General features: G+C 37.2%; 1 protein-coding gene across 1 annotated transcript in view; it reads right to left on the bottom strand.

The window, feature by feature from the left end:
• Window positions 1–21,565, bottom strand: part of TMEM67 (transmembrane protein 67) — a 31,629-nt gene extending 10,064 nt beyond the window's left edge. The window contains 21 exon segments of the mRNA XM_040546469.1: window positions 2,277–2,416; window positions 2,520–2,619; window positions 3,006–3,092; window positions 3,458–3,556; window positions 4,057–4,155; window positions 4,249–4,305; window positions 5,186–5,291; window positions 6,499–6,587; window positions 6,589–6,623; window positions 7,002–7,158; window positions 7,968–8,033; window positions 9,423–9,509; window positions 11,934–12,042; window positions 12,163–12,317; window positions 13,729–13,791; window positions 15,047–15,121; window positions 15,212–15,281; window positions 15,827–15,926; window positions 17,383–17,476; window positions 18,935–19,023; window positions 21,111–21,565. Of these exon segments, the coding sequence (XP_040402403.1) occupies window positions 2,277–2,416; window positions 2,520–2,619; window positions 3,006–3,092; window positions 3,458–3,556; window positions 4,057–4,155; window positions 4,249–4,305; window positions 5,186–5,291; window positions 6,499–6,587; window positions 6,589–6,623; window positions 7,002–7,158; window positions 7,968–8,033; window positions 9,423–9,509; window positions 11,934–12,042; window positions 12,163–12,317; window positions 13,729–13,791; window positions 15,047–15,121; window positions 15,212–15,281; window positions 15,827–15,926; window positions 17,383–17,476; window positions 18,935–19,023; window positions 21,111–21,306 (2,073 nt within the window). The 5' untranslated portion in view covers window positions 21,307–21,565.
• Between the last annotated feature and the right edge of the window lie 265 nt (window positions 21,566–21,830).

Here is a 21,830-nt window from a genome sequence, read left to right as displayed (position 1 = left end):
AAAACAGAGCTGGGAATAGCAGCATGTTCATTCTGATACAGCCCAGTTGTGGGATCCAGTATTATTACTGAGAAACATAATTAAAAACAAATTATATATACATAAGTTGATGTATAACTATACAAACATACACAGCTAAATCTCATGACAAGTCACCACTGACTTTTGCTGAAACAGTCCAGAAGATTCTATTGATAAGACTGCAAAGGGATCTTATTTCAGCCAAACTTCAGCCTTCTGGTCCTAGATATTCCAGAGTTAATATATTTTTTGTTTTCAGATGGAAGAAATTGAGGTGTTTTTTTTGTTTGTTTGTTTTTGTTTTTCATTGAACAGAAATACATTTCCCTCTACTGTCCTTATAGCTGAATCTATTTTAAATAAACTATCTAGAAGAAGTTCCCCAATCAAAATGATGAGAGAAAAATTAGGCATTGAAACACTTAAGAGGTGAAAATTTGTGAAAATCATTCAGAACTGAAGCTGCAATAGATATTTGTGGTGGGGTGACCCCACCACATCAGGATGAGGCAGATAATAGGATGAACAAAAGCAAGACAACTTGTGGGTCAAAATAAAGATTTAATAAGGAAAGAAATTGGAAGGAGAAAGGAAAAAAAAAACACACACATACAAAAGAAAAAAAAAAAGTGATGCAAAGCCAGTCACTAAGTACCTCCCACAAGTAGACAAATGCCCAGCCAGTCCCCAAGCAATGGCTACGTACCCAAAACACCTACCCTAATCATTTTTATTTTTATTTTTTTTGCTGAGCATGATGTTATATGGTCCCTTTGGTCAGACTGGGTCTGCTATTCTGGTTGTCCCCTCTTCCCTACTTGCTGCGGGGGGCACAGTGAGAGACAGAGGAGTCCTTGATGAGACCTTGATACTGTGCAAGTGGTCTTCAGGAACAGCTAAAACATTCCTGTGCTATCGCTGTCGCAAAAAATCCAAAACACAGCTCCACATGGGTTGCTATGAGGAAATTTAACTCCATTCCAGCCACACACAGTGCAATGTTCAAAACCTTAGTTTTGCTGCTAGTGCTATCTCCTCTATCCATGCAGTCAACACTGCAATGATGACCAGTGCCAGCCAGAGGCTGCTTTGGTGCCAGACATACAGCCTAAGGCAAGGGAGACTCCCTCTACACTTTCCTACTTCCTCCAACTGATAATTTTCCAGGCTTCTTTTCTACTACTGTACAGCCTGTCACCATGATGAATGAGAGCTGAACTGTTACTTTATCAAAACTGGTAACTGGAGTATTTTTAGCCTACTGTTTAGGTTAAAATCTTTCATGACTTCCTCCACTATCAGTGACAAGAAAGGGACTTTTCCAGAGGTAAATTCATAGCAGGAATTACCAAGCAAGATGTAAAAACGAGTCTCTCCCTGCTTGTAATAACAGGAGCCTAAGAAGATTAATGAGGATGCCAGTTAAGTTTTGGGAATACTTGCTCTTTTCTCACATTCTTTCCTTGTATCATGGCACTGAAGTTGGTTCTGGCCTGTATTTACCAAAAATACTGAAGTATTTAAAGAAAAATTTATATTTTTAACTCTTTAATTTAAATGAAAATAGGAAATTCAAAACCAGAAATATTAAAATGAATTAAGGTATTTAAGAATATGTCAGAGAACTTCACATGAACAACTATATGCTTTAAGAGTGCTTGCCAAAATAAAAGTGCTTACCAAACAGTCCAGAAGAAATAAACCAAAATGATTTTGAAAAGCTAAAGCACAATTTCTCACGTATCCTTGAGTTGTAACTAAGGCACACTGCCTTATGTTATGACATCAGAAACAGAACTGGTACATTTCATTTCCTGCTTTATAAAAGGTCACTACAGCAAATTAGCAGGAAGGAAGCTCCTGTCCAGATAAATATGGAAGCAGAAATAAAGCTGCAGACTGTGGCAGGAGGGAGCAAGTAGGCAAATACAGAAGTGAGTGTGTACACAAATTTATCAGCCTCTTAAGCCATTTAGGGTAACTCATTAGCTTAAAAAAAAATAAAACCAACAAAGGTCTATAAGGTAATTAAAGTTGTGGGTTTTTTTAATCTTCCTTAATGAACTAGTGCAATGACACATACATACATACACATAAAAAAGGTATCAAAATAGTTACATATCTTTTCAAGCGAACTTGAAGGTCACCCACTATTACCACAAAAACTGCAAGAATTAAAATACAGACCATTATGTTAAACTTTGGATGTGAATCATAAAAAATAATAAAAATACAATTATAAGTGTAAGTAATACCTCCAGAAAAAAAAGAACTGCAAGCACTTGAAAGAGGGGATTTATCTTCCTCACTGTCTGAATTTCGTTCCATTCGTTGGCTATAAAGTATGTTCTCCATATGCTCACAGGTGCAGCAGCACTTTTTACTACACCTTCACCTAAGAATAATAAACACATAATAAAGCTCTGAAATTTAACACTTGAGAGCAATATGAGAATTTAACCAAAGTTGTTTATACAAACAAGCGTAGCTGGAGTTACCTTCAACTGCTTTAAAAACTTTGCCCTTAGGTCTTTCCCAATCAATAAAGAAAATATCTATAGTAAGTTGTGAAACCAGTAATTGTAAAAATTGCAGAGCCTATGGAAAAAACAGGGATAGAACTCAAAATAGGAACAGCAAAAGCATAAAGGCAAAAATGAAGTAATTGTCATTGCACGTTATTCATTAAATATAACAAGTAATACACTTGACTACACTTGAAATTGCAACTTCATTACTAAGATTTGATAGATAAATATATATACATTTTAATTAAAGGCCTGGAATAATGGTAAATCATGTGACAATGTCTAGAATTATTAACAAAATATATATAAATTCCTATGGAGAAAATGACTTAATTGTCTAACTGTTCCCATTTATGCGCTAATGAAATGTACTGTTCAAGATGCTTAAGAAGCCTACTGAAAATATACAGAAGCATATGCTAACATTTCTTTAATGCCTGAGGAAAAAATACTTACCTTCAGACTAAAAGCACATGCTATGTATGTAACAAAAGCTTTTTCTTGAGAAGGAAGTGGTAAGAGGACAGAGACAAACTGCTGAGCCTGTAATTGAGAAGCTACATTGAAACACTATGGAAAGCATATGTAACAACACAGTACGTGCTTAAAAGTGAATACCTTTTTCAGAAAAAGATCAGTATTTAATGTGCAACTGTTTCAAATTATAAAATATTTTAACTAACTATTAATGTTACTGCAAGCACAATGAAACCTAAGGGAAAGAAACAGGTGATCACAAAAATTTAAGCACACAAAACAGAATATTGTATATAACTTGCCTCAATAGTCTGATCAGAAAGGCAAAGAAAAAAAAAAAAGAGAAAGAAAAAACAGAAATGAATTTTTGTGCAAAAATGAATGCAGTATTAATAGGTATTTGTAACAGCAAAATCTGGTAAAACACTTACTTTGAAGAACACAAGCCAATAAATTCCTGTGCCCACTGTGATGATAAAGAAAACGTTGGCAAGGTCTCCAGCATAAAATAGTAAGAACTTCAAAACTGTCTGCAATTATAAAAGCACACTGTACAAATCAGTTAAGTAACATATATACACACCTCTATAAAATATGATGCAGCTCATACTACAGGAGCCTCTAGTACTGAAAAGTAGTCCCTGACAGCATTTCTCTACTGTGGCCATATATTTATGGTACATTCAGTATCTGAAACTTTTATGTGCTAGTCTTTGTTCAGAGAAGAATGAGTAAGAATGAATATGAAAACTAAAACTCTATTTATAAATACCCTTCCTTGTGAGCTTTTTTTTTCCCTTTTCTTTTAAAGCAAAGCTATTTCCTGAATGACAACATCAGAATCCAAAAAAATGCAAAAAGCCTACTTCCTCAAGTGACCCCAACTCCAAGTCACAGTTCTATGCAGCTAAGCTAGAAACTACTTCAATTACCATAAGAAACAGAACAGTTATATCACAGGGAATGACAGCAAAGGTCTCCTTTAAAGAGAGGAAAACATGACTCTCTTTGGTTTACCAGCTATTTATACCTGCAAGTCAATTACAGAGCTTCCTGTACGCCTCTTCCAGCCCGCAGTCTTGAGAAGGGACCATAACACTGCGAGCCCACCTAACACACCCAATGTGATCTGAAGAGAATGAAAAATTATTTGTAGATATTTTTATAAAGACAAGATACAAGCAAATCTTTGTATCAACAATTAAGGAGCAACGCAACTTACATCAGTCTGAATCTGAGCCTCCGACTGATTCATCTCATAACTGACCGAGAAGGAAACCTGAATATTAAAATACAAAAAGTAAATATTAACAAAAATTCTTAAATGCTACAACCATTATAATTAGTAGTGGTTTTCACAGTTTTCAGTTGGTGGGGATTCCCATTTCGGGCTACTATACAGGTGCAACATACGTTTTTTACTGTATACCTCCTCACCTGGTGTGCTACAGTAAGTGCAGTACTAGCACGTGTTCTGCTACATTTAGTGCTGATTTTACCAATGGCAACCCAGGGGATGGACCCAACCCACCTCCAAATTAAGAGCTGCATCTGATTATAATCTTTTCAACCATGCATACATTTTTTTCCTTCTGAAAGGAGACACCACAGGTTTGATACTTTCCTTTTGTCAGTGTTGATTAAAAGTAAGTTTAATGCAATTGCACCAATATACAAAATCATAAAGTGAGTTCTTACATAGCTCAGACACCATTTTTTTCCAACTTGAATGAAATAAAAATCGTCATATGGGATCTAAATTGTTCTCTCTAGCTATTTACCCTAAGACCTAATTGGTTTTGGTCTAAAGGTTTTGTACAAGGAAGAGAAAATCTTTGTCTTGGTTTTACAGCACTCTGGCTTGAGTCTGTTGCTGCAAGGCTAAAGTTAACACCTGTATGATAATGAATAGTATTTTTATTTATTCTATGTATTTTGATTTAAAGATGACTCAGGACAAATTAAAAATAAAATACTGTGAACTGTTTTGTCCTAAAGGCTTTAAGTTTTAGTGAAAAAATACAACTTCAAAACTGAGCTGAACTATAAACTGCTTAGTTTTTTTTACAGCCTCCAATGTGTTCACTCAAGTGAAATTCCAACAAAACGAAAAGTACGATTAACAAATCAGATCAATTAAGATCGCACAAAGATCTCACCATCACACTCTGGGTGTCAGGGTTTTGGACAAGCACATCTGTGTAAGCAATAGTAATTAGAGGCGGGTAGATAGTTCCTCTCTGAGTATGGGATACCAAACGAATGCTGCAGAAATACAAACAATATTATTTAAAAACAGAAAATGGATGAGCTGCTTGGAAGGTATTGACTGAAACTTGTACTAATAGGAAAATACTAAACAAAGAGAACAATCTGATCAATAAAATGTGCGTTTCAAACTCGGAGACATGGTAATTCACATTTTAAAAGCAACTCAAAAGGCACGTACACAAACGGACAAAACGAAAAGCTCGGGAGAATTGTTCATTTGTAAGAAAATGCCTGAATCAATCTTCACCTACTATTCACATTAAAACAGTTGCAACCGAAGTCAATTCCAAAAGGTGACTTTTTCCAAAACATTACAGAATGACCTTTTCTATATTTATTTTGAATTTCTGTTATTGTTTTTTTCAGGGGGGATGACAGATGATGACACAGAGGATGACACAGCTCTCCTAAGGTATATAAACTAATACTTATTTTTTGAAATAGTGTAATATGTAACTCATGGCAAACGGGAGTTAGTACATTAAATTAACCTTCAAGATGTTTACCTGTATGGATAAGCACGCATTGCTAGACAGCAATCTTTTAAAACTATAACTTCACAATAAATTGTGAAGAAGTGCTGATGGACAAGAGAAATCTCAATTTTGTTTAGACAGTGATCTCAGAGGAAGACGTTATATAGAGAAGGAAAAAAGATGTTCTAAAACATATTCCACTTCAGATTAACAAGTAGTAATGACCCTAAAAAGGTAGTCTCACACTTTCAGCTGAATGACTACAAAACCCTTCTGGATTGTATGACAGCACCTATAGGCAACAGCTATAAAAAATACTGCAAAAAAAGAATATGGAATATGAAGAGCGTCCTTGAACAATCAGCAATATACACATTGAAAAACAATTAGCAGAGGAGTTGTTAGGTCTTCCCAGATGACAACTGCCAATAAGAGTTTACTGAACGCTTGCAAACTTGCATTACGCATGCATTGTCTGATCCATCTGAACTGAGAAGTAACCACAGCAACCTTAACCCTCACAAGTCAGTGTTAGGTGTTCTTACTTATCAGAACAACCTATGGAAACTCTTGCTATTTCCAATTAAACAATGGAAAAAGCAGCATGGGACATACTAGAAACAACATAAAAAAAAACAACTTTCATTTAAGAGACCATAAAATGCCAATTGCACAAGATTGACTTTATTTTCTACGTGCAATATATTTTATATGGATTTACTTACCTTATTGCTATTTTGCTAGCAATTCGAACTACTCTTGGTAGTTTTCCCAAGTCATTCTCTTTTCCACTTAGTGCATCCACCAAAAAAAAATCGACGAGTCAAAAGCCAGTTGTTCATATTGCTGCCTTTGAAAAAACATGACAGAGCCACGTAATATTTTAAAAATTAATTCAATACATAAAAGGAATGAAATCTACTAAAAGCAATATGTATTCATGTATTCAGGATGTAAAATTATTTATTTTCAACTTAAAGAAATATATAATAAAATTAGATAACCTTTTTGTGCATAGTATTGATTGGGCCAGTGTATTCAACCAAAGCTTGCACATAACACTATCAGAACCTGCCCACAAAATGATAAATTCTTAAAGCAGAAACAAGCTATGGTGAACTGAGTTATCTCAAAAAACAACTAGGTGTCTGTAATTAATACAAATTCTTTGTACCTGAAGTTATTCAGATTATTTAAATTCAAAGAAATGTTACTGTGATATTCTTACCTTGATTCACATACATTTCCCTGTACTGAAGATTCAAGTTTAAAACTGGCACAGCCCAAAGATATTGTTGTCCATTGTCACCATTATATTCAAGGAATAGGTCATAAAAGATGGGATTAGCAAAATCCAGTAAAATCTTGGAAACAGAAATCTTGCACTATGTGAAAAAAAAAAAAAAAGTTAGAATAAGACCACTTTCTGCCATTTAATCATTTTATCAACTTGTGGGTTTTATCAACTTGTGGGTTCTTCCCCTTATTTTTTTTAAATTACTGTGAAACTTGTCCTATGCCCTTTGCAAAAGACAAGGCATTCCAGCTATTTGCAAGTGATTGTGAAGTACTAATGATTTTATACAAACCTCTTAAAAATGACTGCAATTGACCAGAATGACTAATGAGGAGAATGAAGCTCTGCTAACATTCCTTCTCTTATTTTTCAACACATTCGGAAAAAATATCCTAGCAGCTTTCACAGACATAAAATTTGAAACAGCATGAACACTTAATTCATGGAGCATTGTGTCTGGTGCTGAGCTCATCAGTGCAAGAGAGATATGGAGCTACTTGATATAGTCCAGTGCAGGGCCACAAAGATGATGAAGGGACACTTACACCTCACCTATGAGGAAAGGCTGAAAGAGCTGGGACTGTACAGCCTGGAGAAAAGAAGGCTGAGGGGGGATCTTATCAATATCTACAAATACCTGATGGGAGGGAGCAAAAAGGACTCTCTTCAGTGGCGCCTGGTGAGGCAACGAGAGGAGGTTCTGTCTGAACACCAGGAAGCAATTCTTTACTGTGCTGGTGACCGAGCACTGGCACAAGTTTCCCAGAGAGGCTGTGCAGGCTCTGTGCTTCAGCTTATGGCTAAACTCCAGAGGTCCTTCAATGTGCACTGACTTACTGGTGACACATAAAACAACTTAATTCAAATACTCAGAAAAGCATTTGATCTCTTACTTACACTTTGTTCGTAAGTTGTTCCAAATGTATAAGCTGCATTCAGTTTAGTCTGGGTATCAGGACAAAGCTGAACAAAACGTAATAATGATTAGGGTAATTCAAAGCTATCATTTTCTCACATGAAATATTCACGGGTACCCCAAGCAGTTGATGTATTCACAGTTCTCATAAAAGATACGCTGAGCTTTATTCTATACTATTTTTTAAGAAGAGAGGGATTAATTTTGAAGAGTAAACTGCATTATTTATAGTAGCAATATAGGTGTTCTTAAAATGCTGTTTTAACTTATTCATGCTTGCATAGTATTTTCCAGTTTCATCACTAGCTTAAGTAACCTGTTTTCTCAGACACTAGTTTCCTCAGAATTTAGGAGGTGAAGCAAAGGAGTTCATTCTGAGACAAAAGAAATAACAAAAGAAATAGCAGTCACTATCTAAACCCTGAATGCCAACTGTTCTTCTGTAAATACTGGAGCATTTGAAGTGACATACTCCAAGGGTGACATGAACAGCCTAGAAAAGTGGATGGACTATTCCCAATTGTTTTTGCCAGTGTTCATATTGTTGCCTGCCTAGGGAATTGCTGAGAGTGCCTAGATTATCACTGGTCTGCTAAACAAATTCTGCCCTGTAGCAGTTCACAGCAACCAGTCTCTGCTAACTGTTAGGCTAATTACTATTGCGCTTTCCACTTGCTTCTTCCTTGCATTTTTCACACCCTCTACAGCATGGTACTGCTGAAGTGGAATGTGTGTGTGCGCTACTGAAATCTGAGGGTAGAGTGGCCAAGGGTACTCTGAATCTTCTAACCAGTGCTCCCTATTTCCTTGTGAAGTCTCCCAGAGACTTGTTACAACTTCATGTTATAAAAAAGGCAGGTAGACAGTGGCCAATATGTATGCTCTATATTTCAAACAAACAAAAGTCAGCCAAAAGAATACCGGGTGCTAGATTTGTTTTCCCACGTCTCTTGGCAACAATGTAACCACTGATTTGCTTTGCATTCCCATAATGTGTGAAAACAGTAGCAGCATCCAACAGGGACATGCACAGAGAATATGCCATAAATATATGTGGACTTACAGCTAATGAATACACATCTCTCACCAAGAAAAATAAGGCTAATAATAAATATGCACACAGATAACAGTATGATGCTGAACGCAAGAAAGAGACAGTTGGTTCTAAATGACTACTGCCGTTTCTCCGAACTTTCTGATATTCCAAATTGATATTGGTCCAATGGATGAGGACAACGTTGCTGAGCTTATACTCTTCAATTTAGAGAGATCACCTTGAGCATGAATCAAGGGCTATGTTCCCTGATCTAACTGTATGATTATCTTATGAACTGTCACTACTGTAGGAATGAAACACTTGGCTTTTGTTTTAAGGCTTTGGCTAAAGGCATTCAGAATATTACACTATCAAAAAAGGCAATTAAAATCAAACCTACCTGTAGGATGCCTCCTTCCAAACTTTGCCACTGAAGGAAGTTTCCTGCTGCATCATATGAGGCTGCAATAAATTGCAGTTTTACATCCTAATGACGAAAACAAAAAGACAAAGAAACAACAAAACCAACACATAGTGGGCATACACATTTTAGGTACTGCATCTTCATTGCCTGATGCTTCCCTGACACTTTCACTATAATGCTTCATTTTCTCCCCTTTGATTTTTTATTTTTAATATTGCTTTTGGTATTTTACTTTTACTTTTTAACCTAATTTTCCATTCTTCTACAGTCTCACTTTTTACTTGGATTTTTTTTTTGTCCCCAGAATGACAGATTCTAAGAGGATGACTTAGTTTCACTTGAGTCCATATGCACAATTGCAGACAATCAGACATTTGTTCTACTCAAATTCAAAGTCAAAACAAATTATCTACAACCTCAAAGCCACATAACTGTAGTACTGCTGTACTACCACCTGACCTATATTAATTCAACTACTTCAGCATTTGGTGTTGATTACACTGAGCTTTTTTAATTTTACAGAAAATTTTATATTTGAACATACTGCTTGACACAAATGAACAGTGGCATATACACTAATTATTAAAAGCCACCCTAACACCCAGAAAATTGGTTCTGCTACTGATTAAGAGGAAACAAAAAGAGGAAATAAAGGTCAGCATGGCTTGCTCACTTTTTTTTTTTTTTTTGAGTACGGAAATGTTGCTACAAAATGGAATAAGAAATCTGGAACAATATCATAATAAAGGATGACAATTTTGACAAATGGGATGCCTATTGTCAGTATGAGATATATCAGTATGAACTATACATTAAAGTGTTTGCGTGTTTAAGAGATGCTTAAAAACTAGACACATAAAGTAAGGTGTTGAAAGAGATAAAGATTCAGAGTTCCAGGTGTGTCATTTTTGGCTCACAAGGGATCCTGCTTTTGTAGCCAAGTGAGTGTAAAAAACACTGTTTTAAACTTAGTGAAAAAGAACAAGAATCCTACTTCTTGATTTCTGCTAAGAGAGGCCTGTGACGACCTATATTTATCTCAGTGTTGGTACTCAAGGGCAAACCTACCAAAACTAACAAATACCTAGACATTTTGTTTGACAGTGACGAGACAGCTCAGTCCTAACAGTAACAGGCCTTTTTCTGGGTCTTTTTCTGGGTGGATTTAGTCCATCACACCAACCTCAAATTTTCATTTCCTGCAGGTATGTAAAAAGTGTTTTATTTTACAGGCCTTTGTTATTAGAATTACTAGGACCAGAAGAATCTATTCAAATTAAGTATATCTACACTGATAGACATGCCCTACATTAATCAGGAATCTATGCAGATTTCTGATTAATGTGTGCCTTGGACCTTCAGCATTAGGGAGAATAATATTTTTTTTAGTTGTTAAAGCAGAAGCTGCACTGCAACACTGCAACTTATTTTAATTTAAAACACAAACTTTTATAGCTTGTCTGAAAAAATGCTTATTTTCTGAGCCAATAGGAAGAAAAGCTACGTTTTGCAATATAACTGACAAACGGGTTATCATCAGTACTACCTACTTTGTGTGATTAACTTAATTTGAGTGAACTATTCCAGTTCTACTAATTTTAAAATGAATCTGTAAAATAAAATGAAAATTTTGGACAGGAGCTATAGACTGAATCCATCTCTGATGTAATTCAGCTTGCTGAGATCTGTAACAGCAATATTAAAGTTGTACAAACAGAAATGTGTGTGTAAGCACCAGAAACAAGAGAAGGAAAGTGTTAAATAGTGTGTAGCAAGAATGAAGCATACTGTTCCCAGCAGTGAAACTGAGGAATGAGTTGTGATAAAACCACAGATCAGACAACTTGTCAGCAATAACTCTGCATCCTGGCACCAGGAAAATGGCAGAAAAGTTATGGCACATCCTGTTTACCCTTCTTTTTCCAATTAGCTCACCAGGAAAACTGAGAAAAGCTGTAAGGATGTATATATTTTGAACAAGGGAAAGATACACAAAACCTCTTTGCCTCAGATTTATGGAAACCGAAGTAAACAATACCCTGAAGCAAAGGACAATGCCAAAACAACTATTAACTTCTAAGGAGCATAAAAGATGAATATTAGTTCATCACTGACAATCCAGAAGAATCCTATGGACATAACAAAGACTTAATAGCTGGCATCCCTTGTTCCCTGTGTCACACACGATTGGTCCTGGTCAGATCACACAGGCACACACATCCTTGCCGTATAAGAAGTGGGTATAAAAGTGTGAACAAAGGAAATGTGTGTGCGAGTGAGTGTGAATCAGTAAAATCACCCTACTTAAGAGATTTTTTTTTTTACATAAATACACCTTCCTCTTCCATTAGATCTCTGAGTTTTGTTACACTAGCTGCCTAAAAATGATCTTTGGTGGACCTACATCTGCAACAAATCTGAACCTTTTTATGTGATTATGTCCTCTTCCTGATGTCTGCTTCCCCATGTCTAATACCCAACACTTACCCTACTTTTTCCTTTAAAACTGAAGACTGTAGGGAAATGATTTGTCTCGAGCACTTGGGATGCTAAACCTGGTTGATCACCGTAATATAGCCATGGAAGATTGTGTCTCCTGAAAAAAATGACAATGCTGTCTCTAAAGAAACATAATGTTTTAAATCAAAGAACACTTAGAATAATAAATTCCATAAACACTATTACAGAGTGTACATAATGGAAAAGGTTAACTTACCAGTAGGCTATTGAATGAACGATGCCTAGCCTTGCTGTATTGGCATAAATATACTGAAATAAACCGCAGGCATCCGTACTTGAAGAACTCAGTGAGTTCATATTCATCACACACATATTTCCAAGAGCTTGGCATGCGGTTAGATTAGAGTACAACTGTAGTGGAGAAACACAGGAACACAGAAAAGTATTTATGAGCCTCAGTTCATAAAATAAAAAAATAAAAGTCATAAAATTGATGTTATCTTTAACAAGCAATTCCTGAACCCTCATTTTTACTTGAAAGAGATTTTGTTTTGCCAACATCTAATATTTTCTTCCAGTTGTTCAGGTTCTACATTTTTAAAGGTCTGCAGATGGCAGCATGGAAAGAGAAACTTTTTCAGAGTTTATTTTCACTACATCAGCTAGATGATACGATGTGACAAAAATGTCAAAATCTGCATTTGAAAAATACAGTTAGAATCAAAATGTTTAAAACCTCTTAGGCTGTATGACAAAGATGACTCCATCAAAGACCTAAGACTGGCAACATATTATAGTCATATGTATCATAAATATTCTCTTTTCAGTTTTAGTACTTACTCTAGCCTCCTCTTCCTAAACTAGGTTGTATTTATACCATTGTTCAGGTTTGGCAAACAAGCTGCTGCCATGTGAAACACATCTGTATGCAGATGGATTGTGGCACTAGTATTAACTAGTATTAACCAGTATTATCACCTACTGCCTTTGTGTGGGTCAGATGAGCAGCTGCACAGACATTCACAGAGCACCTCACAGGAGCTCAGCAGGCTGAAGCAGACAAGCAGGATAAACTTAGGTAAGCAATGAGGATATTCTCAGCTCTTGAGAATGAAGGGAATGAGTAGAATACATCTCGGAGATGTGGGTATGAGATGGGAAGAAAAGGTGGGTCATGAGAAGTCAAAGAGTGATTTTCAGGAGAGGAATAAGGAAGAGGAAAGAGGATGTGTTATAGGAGAGTTGGTAAAAATGAGGCAGAGGCTTATCTGCTTCAAAATTGTGCGTGATTCTGTTGCTGAAACCACACTTCCATGACAGCTACAGCTACCCAGAGCAACATAATGTTAAATAACATTTGCATACATAAAACAAAGCAAACCTAAAAAAGACAGTTCTGTGGTTATTCTTCTCCATCACGTAACAGAATTATCAACTGAAAGCCGATTAAGAGATAAGACAAGCTGCCAATCAGTACTAGATATGTAAGAGTAATTTTTGAGTGTCCCTTATGCAATATACTCAATAGTTCATGTAACTATGACTACTGCAGGATATTTTTTAAACACAAGGTATATACAAGGTAAATATCGTTGTGTAGATTCCACCCACAGAGACTTGCATTACCATTGACTACTGCTCAGTACTCTTTCTAAGCATTCTGTATATATATTACTTTCTTATCTACTGTCATCTCAAAATAAGGTTCTTTAAAAATAAGCACAACTAACTTCCACAAATTAAAGCCTCATGTTTAAGGGACTTTTATACAAAGTACTGCTTCTGAATAAAAAAGCAAACTGGAAACATTAATGAAACTCACCCAACAGGCAGAGGCTGAGGCCTGCAGGTTTTTCAGAAACCAGGCTGATGTCAATGTTACACCCTGTAAGTAAGGAACTGTTTCACTGTCTTTGTTCAGAACAATTAACCCAACACAAAACAATCTGAAAAACCGTCAACTAAGAGATGCTACTTATTTTTTCTAAGAGATTTCAGTCCTTTGTAAGTGTCTAAAACAAACCATCTAATTTCAAAACCCAACCATTATGAAATGATTTGTTTCACTTCATCAAGTTAGACAGCATACACAGAACAAGAATGGAAATACCTAAATTTTTAAAATAGAATCTGTGACAAAGGAGTCTTCTTTAATGCACAAGGGAAGTACTAATGATTTTAAGAGTAAAAAGCTGACTCGGTGGTAAATTTAACTCAGAACCAAAATTGCCAAATTCATTATTTCAAAACTTGCCTTCTATAATTCCTCATTTTTGTTGAAAACATAGTTTTCATACGTACTGTAAGCAACTGAAAAGACATGCTTTCAATAAGATATTACTTAGAATACTGCGTTTTCAGAAAGCACAACTAGTATGTGCTGTCAGGAAAACTGAAGATTGTTTTTTCTTGTTTTCTTTCAGGCAGTAGACTTTAATTTTATTCATCTAAGAACAAATTACACTTGTTAGCTACTTAGCATTTCAAAATTCCAAGTGCAACTACATTGAAAATGGTCCTAACTGAGCAGATTTTCACAACTAATACGAGTTCACTAGCTAAAAAAAAATGAAAACACCTTACAATTTTCTCAATATAAATTGTAGGAATATATTTTTATTCAACAGCTAATTTGAGGAGTTCAACAACTTCATGCACAATCTCAGTGTGTCCATTTTCTTCCATCGGCACTAATTTTCTGACAGTAGATATAATGAAAAATGTCCCCTCGGTCTTTTAGAACCCCTTTAAAATATTTTATATGAACATTCATTTGATATTAAAAAAATCCCAGAGGCCCTCATGAACTATTAAGCTTTTTTTTTTGTGATATAAGGATGTGTTTTATATGCATACAATAAATACAATAGGCCACATACTATTTGTTTTGATACTAAATCCATGTGAATTACCTCTGTTTTTCGGTTTCCAAGAGGGCACGGATTTTCTTAAGCCTATTCCATTACAGCAATGCCTGCCTGGTCTCCATGTCTACACTCTCTGTGTTGATGCTAATTACCTTGCAATCACAATGATTAGATAGCAAACCACCACCTTCGGTTTTCAGCAACAGAATTAAAAGACTTACTGAAAATAAGTAATGAAATATCTTGAAAATGTTTCAGAATAAGCATACATACTATTTGTCCAAACCGAACGGTTGCTATTGCCTTTGGAGGTAAGCTTTCAGTAGCACTGAAACATAATCCCCCAGTCTGAAAAAGACGGAATTATTTTTTTTATTTTTCAACATAACTTTTCTTTTTTATTCTGAACTTCATTGAAATAAGCATTCTTCTACTTACTAAAATGTTTGGGCTGCTACAGTCACAAGACTTGCTTACATTGATGAAAGTTTGTTCACATCTTACACACCTATGAATCACAAACATGAAGAAAACACTTAAAGTGTAGCTAAGTATGAGATTAAGTATATAGTGGAAATTGATTATATAGTATGTCCTTTAAAGAGGTAAGGACTCATAACACTGTGAGCATCTTCAAGAGTTCAAACTGAAATCCAAAACCCATTACCAATCTTTCTTCTGTCAGTGAAGTTGTAAAGAAATTAAATAGGTGATTGTCAAAATAAGAATTATGTTTCTGCTTCCAGTCCAAATCCTGCTTGTAGTCACACTGAAGCAAAACAAACAATTAAAAAACAAAAGAGCAATGCTAATCATATGACTTCAATGAATACAGTACACATTGAATTTGATATGGACTTGAGGATTTCCAACTCACTGCTTTTAAAACTGTCACTAAGCTTTCAAGATGTATACAAATGAAGCAAAAGAGAAAGCTTCTATTATCCAAAAATATTTATAGCCCACAGATGTGGACTTTACCTCAAGAATATTCCATTTAAGCAGAATATGACCCTCTCAAAATTATCAACACATAACGAAAAAAATACTTACCTATTTCCTAACACATCTGAAGCGGAGAATGACGGCTCACTTCCATTACAACGTATGCACAAAGCTTCATTTAGCAAAACACCATCAACACTTCTTTCCACTAAGTGGAAAAGAAAAGCAACTGTAGCATAATAGCATGATGCACAGTATGCCATGGAGGTTAAAATAGTGTTAAAAATGAAACCATCTATGCAGATCTCCGAAATAAATGCAAAGATTTTATTTCCCAAAGATCAAGAGCACAACTTGCAAAAACCATCCCTATAATGCACATATATATATGCATGTGCTGTTTATAGCTGTGCACATGCAATATTTCATGTCCAGTATTGCTGTTCCTTTGCTATTTATTCAGAACCAAATTTCAAACCAAGGCTTCATTGCAAATATAAAACTCAAAACATCAAGTTTACAAATTACTGGAAAAAATAATAATTATTAATTTTCATCTGAAATGAGTTACGCAAAAGTCACAAATGTGAAGTTTCAAAACTGCCTCTTCCAGCATGCAAATCATTTGGCAAGAGGTTTTAAGTCTAACTATGGAAAAAAAAAAAAGGCATTAAAAATTTCAGCACTGATGCTTTGCAGGTTAAATTACAGAAGGAGCTTAACTCTCAATATTTCACCGAAATGGTTCAGAATATATATTTTTTCAATTCTCACAAAGCTTGTGGGAGATGATGTGGTATTAACTTTTTTACAGATTCCTAGAAAATTTTTAAATTAGTCACCTGGAAAAGAGTGACTCTCCAGCACACTCAGTTAGATAGATACCTAAACAGGACATTAGCAAATACTTAATCAAAGAATTACAGGCACATGGAAAACCTTTTCCATCCTGTGTCTTTGCAAATGAAGAAAATCAGAGCTCCAAGGAGATAATTTTACATCCTTGATGAAAATTATTCTTTGCTCTTAGTTTTTTACTGTGCAAGATAAGCAAAAATATACTTAATATATACACTAAAATTAACAGCAAAATTCCTTTCTTGTGTTTACTGAAATGAGTCTGCAGCTTTCACAGGGCATCAAGTAAGCACTGCAGATACAGGGAAGCGTGTCTCAGGGAATCAGAGATACAGTCGTGTTTAAGGGAAGCATGAAATCCACAGACCTTAATGCACAGTAGCTTGCTTGGCTTGCTCAGGCTATTCTGTTCCACCTGCTTATGAATGTATAATTCCTGTACTGAGAAGTACTTACACTTTATAACCTTCAAAACTTTCAAATGTGTTTTTCTTAGTCTATATTGATACTGTTTTATGCCCATTTCAACACTCACTCACCAATGCCAACCAGCTTAAAGGAAATGATGTAGCAGTATTCATTTCTAGAATGTTTGTGTAATATTTATCATTGCAATGAGCAGTGGCACAGATTTACCTGCTCTCTTTGAGGAATGAGGTTTAAAATCAACAGCAATGTTGAAATGTTATGTTACAAATGTAACCATGCTTTAAATTTCCTTTCTCATTTAACAGAAGTGCCTGGCTTACTAATCTCTAATACCTAAAATAAGCACCACTATCTCACAACTTGCACATGTTTCTTACCTAGTATTTCATTAATGAGGCATTTACATTTTCCTTCGGAAGTTAGGCCCATAGGGCAAGTAATACAATTCCATCCATCTTGAGTAACTCCACTCTAAAATAAAATGTAAAGCTATTATAATTTTTTAAAATATCAAAATCACCAAACATCTGTGAAGAATTACTGAGCCAGATGTTATTTATTAGAAAATGTGTTCATGTATAACAACATGGACAGAATTCATGAAGCTGTTAAAGAAAAAAAAAAAAGCTAAACGATCTAAACAATCTGGCAAAAATGATTCCTATGCAGAGATAGACTAAAAAAGGGTTCTTCAGTTTTTCTGAAACATTAATACCTGCAGTGAAGATAAGAGTTTGCTGGAAGTGCTAGGTTTAAAAAAGATAGAGGCTTTATGCTTAAAACAAACAAAAACAAACAAAAAACCAATAATCATAGCAATGCATAAATCATCATCTTTACATATAGATATTCAGAAACAATGGAAATGGAAGAGTCTGACATCAAGCAGTTTGCATAACTGCGTGCAATTTTGCATGTATCCAAACCAGTCACATGCATGCTTCTGTTATATCATGAAGTAGTTGTTCTACAGATCAAAACCAATGAGGAAAATGAAGATAAATGTTCATCCTCAGGTTATACGGATGTTATTCCCTTCTCTGCTTCCACGGGATCGAACACAAATGCCACCATTACAAGAAAAAGAAACAGTGGAATGACCAAAATACCAATGGATATCTGTCAAAAGCTTTGTCTAGTGTAACAAGAAGATGAAAAGAAGAGGGAAATTACTTGCATTACCCAGTTAGCCACTACACATGTAACTGGTGCAACTAAGCTGGCCTCTTGAGAGTTTTTCTACAATTATTGGAGAGAAGGAAATATTCCAGAAGGCTCTTTCACAAGTTGTTTTTGCTGGAGAAATGTTATTTTTCTATTTACTGTAGAGGGAGAAAGCTAGTCGGTTAAGTCTGGTGTCTCTGGTTCAGTGCTGCAAATATGGCTCAAAAACATAGCTTAATTTGCCAAGACAGACAGAAATAATTGACCAAATTGCAAAGGTACATGGACGTAATTAAAGTAACATAAAAGCAGAAGTTAATTTAAAAGTAAAAAGATGAAGTATCAGGGAGTAGGATGATACAGGTTAAGTATTACAATAATAGAAATTATATAACTAATCAAACAAGATACTTATGAGCTGCATTTCTACTTTGGCATTCCATAAAAGAGTGGGCAAGAGTAACATAACATGAGGCAGAATAGAAGAGCAGTAGAAGGAAATTGAATATTTAAAATACTCTTACTTTGTCTGTGAGGTCAAATTTATTATGAAAAAATGTCTGCAAAATAATAGTAATAAACAGCTCTAAAGAGAAAAAAAAAAAAACTACGGATAAACATGATCTTAAATTAAAAAAATCCCAAGCAAAGACTATTTTGGAAAAATTAGTTAAAAAAATAAAAGAAAATCAGTTTGCATTTAGATGGAAATTTAAATTTGAAAAAAGCATTATTATTGCAAAGTATTGAAAGTTCAATACTTACCATATTTTCTGGGCATTTCTCACAAACAACAGAGGACCCACCATTATTAGAAACCATCCTGTATCCTGGCTGACATTCACATGAACTACCTGAAAACAAGAACAAAAACAGTTTTAATCTATGTAAAAACTGATTTTTTTCACAGTACGAACAACTGCTATTGTTCTCAAGAGATCCATATATTTTTTTAAATATACAACTAAAAGACCTGAGTAAGATCGGCATGAAAATCAGCTAGCTTTTTAAAAAATGTTCATGTTACCGTTTGTAGGAAGGTTTTCACAAAATGTCACTGGGTTGACTGATACACCAAGGGCATCAAGGGTGAAACCACAGACCTTGTGTTTTTGTATTTTTTCTTAAGCTCTACCAGTTGGTCTAATAACAGATAGAATCTATGCGTATAAATCTTGCCACAATGCCATTCTCAGGCCATTCTCTTTACACCAGCAGCATTAAAATCTGTATTCATTTTTTATCCCTTGAATAAGAAGTCAGTTTTAAAAACATGTTTATATGTAATAAATTTTTTCAAAATAAAAATGTAGTTTTAATGATATTTTAAACTCAACACCTTTAAATTTTGCATGAGGATCAAGCTTTCTGTTGAAAGTTTTTCAATGGATAACAGAACATACCTAATATTTGCTATTAAATTAAACTCAACACTACTTTCACTGCACCTATAACTTTTTTTTTCCTAAGAGTTTTCAGTCTCGCTATCATGGACTGTATGTTTAAAAATATACTACAAAATAAAATTGATGCTAAGTACTAATGAACTATATTTGTTATTACTTAAGCTCATAGAACTGTGCATGTAAAAATCATGTAGAACTTTTCAAAGTTCTATAACCTTAACACACCTTAAAGCTTCCTCACCAGACCAGTTTTACAGAAATGGCATTTCTGAAAATGATCAGGGATTGAGTCAGAGGACACCAAACTTGTTCTTAAAGATATCAAAAGAAAAGCCCAGTAGGATCAGATCAAGGAAGAGATGTGAGGAGCTGTGATGTTCACTGTGTGAACAATAACTAATTTTTTAGGCGTGTTGCTTGAGGGCAGAACCCACAGCTATGCGCTTGTCATGAAGTGCATGGCCAGAGAGGCTGAGGGAGCTGGGGTTGTTCAGTCTGGAGAAGAGGCAGCTCAGGGGAGTCCTTATTGCTCTCTACAACTGCCTGAAAGGAGGTGTGGGGAGCTGGGGTCGGCCTCTTCTCATAGATAATGCCATAGAACTAGAGGGAATGGCCTCAAGTTGCTCCAGGGGAGGTTTAGGTTGGAAATTAGGAGACATTTCTTCTCAGAGAGAGCAGTCAGGCTCTCTTTGTCAGGCTCTGGGACGGGTTGCCCAGGGAGGTGGTGGAGTCACCGTCCCTGGGGGTGTTCAGGGAAAGGTTGGATATGGTGCTTAGGGACATGGTTTAGTGGGTGACATTGGTGGTAGGGGATGGTTGGATCAGATGATCTTGGAGGTCTTTGCCAACTGTAATGACTCTGTGACTTGTACAGTCCCAAACAGATTTCAGACAAGATTCAAGGAGCAGGCTGAGTGGCATCTACCTGCACTGCTCCAGTCATGTGCTGTGGAAAAGCTCAAATCCTTGACTTCCTTTCCTTTGAGCCTTGGAGTTAAAGGAAGAGTCAAAGCTAAAAGAGCATTATGGATTTAGCTACCTACATTACCAGGGCTTTGAAAACTATTAGAGCGCATTTTTTCAGCAAGTAAAGTATGGAGTTACTTTTGTAAGATACCATGCCGGTGATGAGCAGCAGTTACATACGAAGCTATCTGCATCTGACCACTGCCAGTTCTAAAGAGAGATGCTGTCAGGTATTAGTGTTGGATCTATCAGCCTTCCAGTACCTAAAGGGGGCTACAGGAAAGCTGGGGAGGGACTCTTGTGTTAGGGGGCGTAGGGACAGGAAAAGGGGCAATGTTTTTAAACTAAAAGGGGAGATCTAGGTTGGATATAAGGGGGAAAGTCTTTACTATGCGGGAGGTGAGGCCCTGGCACAGGCTGCCCAGAGAAGCTGCGGCTGCCCCACCCCTGGAGGTGCTCAGGGCCAGGCAGGATGGGGCTCTGGGCCGCCTGTGCCAGGGGGGCGATGTCCCTGCCCGGACTCCCCACGTCCCGCTGCCGGGGCCGCCGCCGCCCCCCGCCTCGCTCACCGCCGGCGCTCGGCGTCTGGTTGGCCCCGCAGGGCCCGCAGGCCAGGCGAGAGACGTCGAAGTACCGGGCACGGCCGCACTCGGCGGGACGCTGCAGGGGCAGCGAGAAGCCGCGGCCGGGCGGCGGCCCCGCCACCAGCAGCAGCAGCAGCAGCAGCAGCAGCGGCGGCGGCGGCGGCGGCGGCAGCAGCGCCATGGGCACCAGCGGCCGCGCAGCCTCACGGCGGGGCCGCCCCCGTACGGCGGGCGGGAGGGACCGAGAGCGGGGCTGGGAAATAACAGCGGGATTTAGCGGTCCTCAGGCACTGCCAGGGCTGCTCACGGCACGCTGGGGAGTCTGATTGTGCCTCGTGGGCGACCTGCTGGTGGCTGTGTGTTGGTGTTGCTTGGAAGCCTGTTACTGTACTCTGCGGGCCTGCGCTGCTGGGGTGTGCCTTGTGAGCAGGCTGTCCCCCTGCAGCCCACGGGTCCCACACGGAGCAGATCTCCACGCTGCAGCCCGTGGAGGAGCCCCCGCTGGAGCAGGTGGATGTGGCCTGGAGGAGGCTGCGGCCCATGGAGAGCCCCCGCAGGAGCAGGCCCCGGGCCGGAGCTGCAGCCCGTGGAGAGGAGCCCACGCAGGAGCAGGGGCCTGGGGGGAGCTGCCGCCCGTGGGGGACCCGTGCTGGAGCAGTTTGCTCCTGGGGGGATGGACCCCGTGGTACGGAGCCGTGTGGGAGC

Source organism: Cygnus olor, chromosome 2, assembly GCF_009769625.2.
Source record: "Cygnus olor isolate bCygOlo1 chromosome 2, bCygOlo1.pri.v2, whole genome shotgun sequence".
Lineage (NCBI taxonomy): Eukaryota > Metazoa > Chordata > Aves > Anseriformes > Anatidae > Cygnus > Cygnus olor.
Note: the sequence above shows the minus strand (reverse complement) of the source record. Positions and strands in the feature narration are given on the sequence as shown.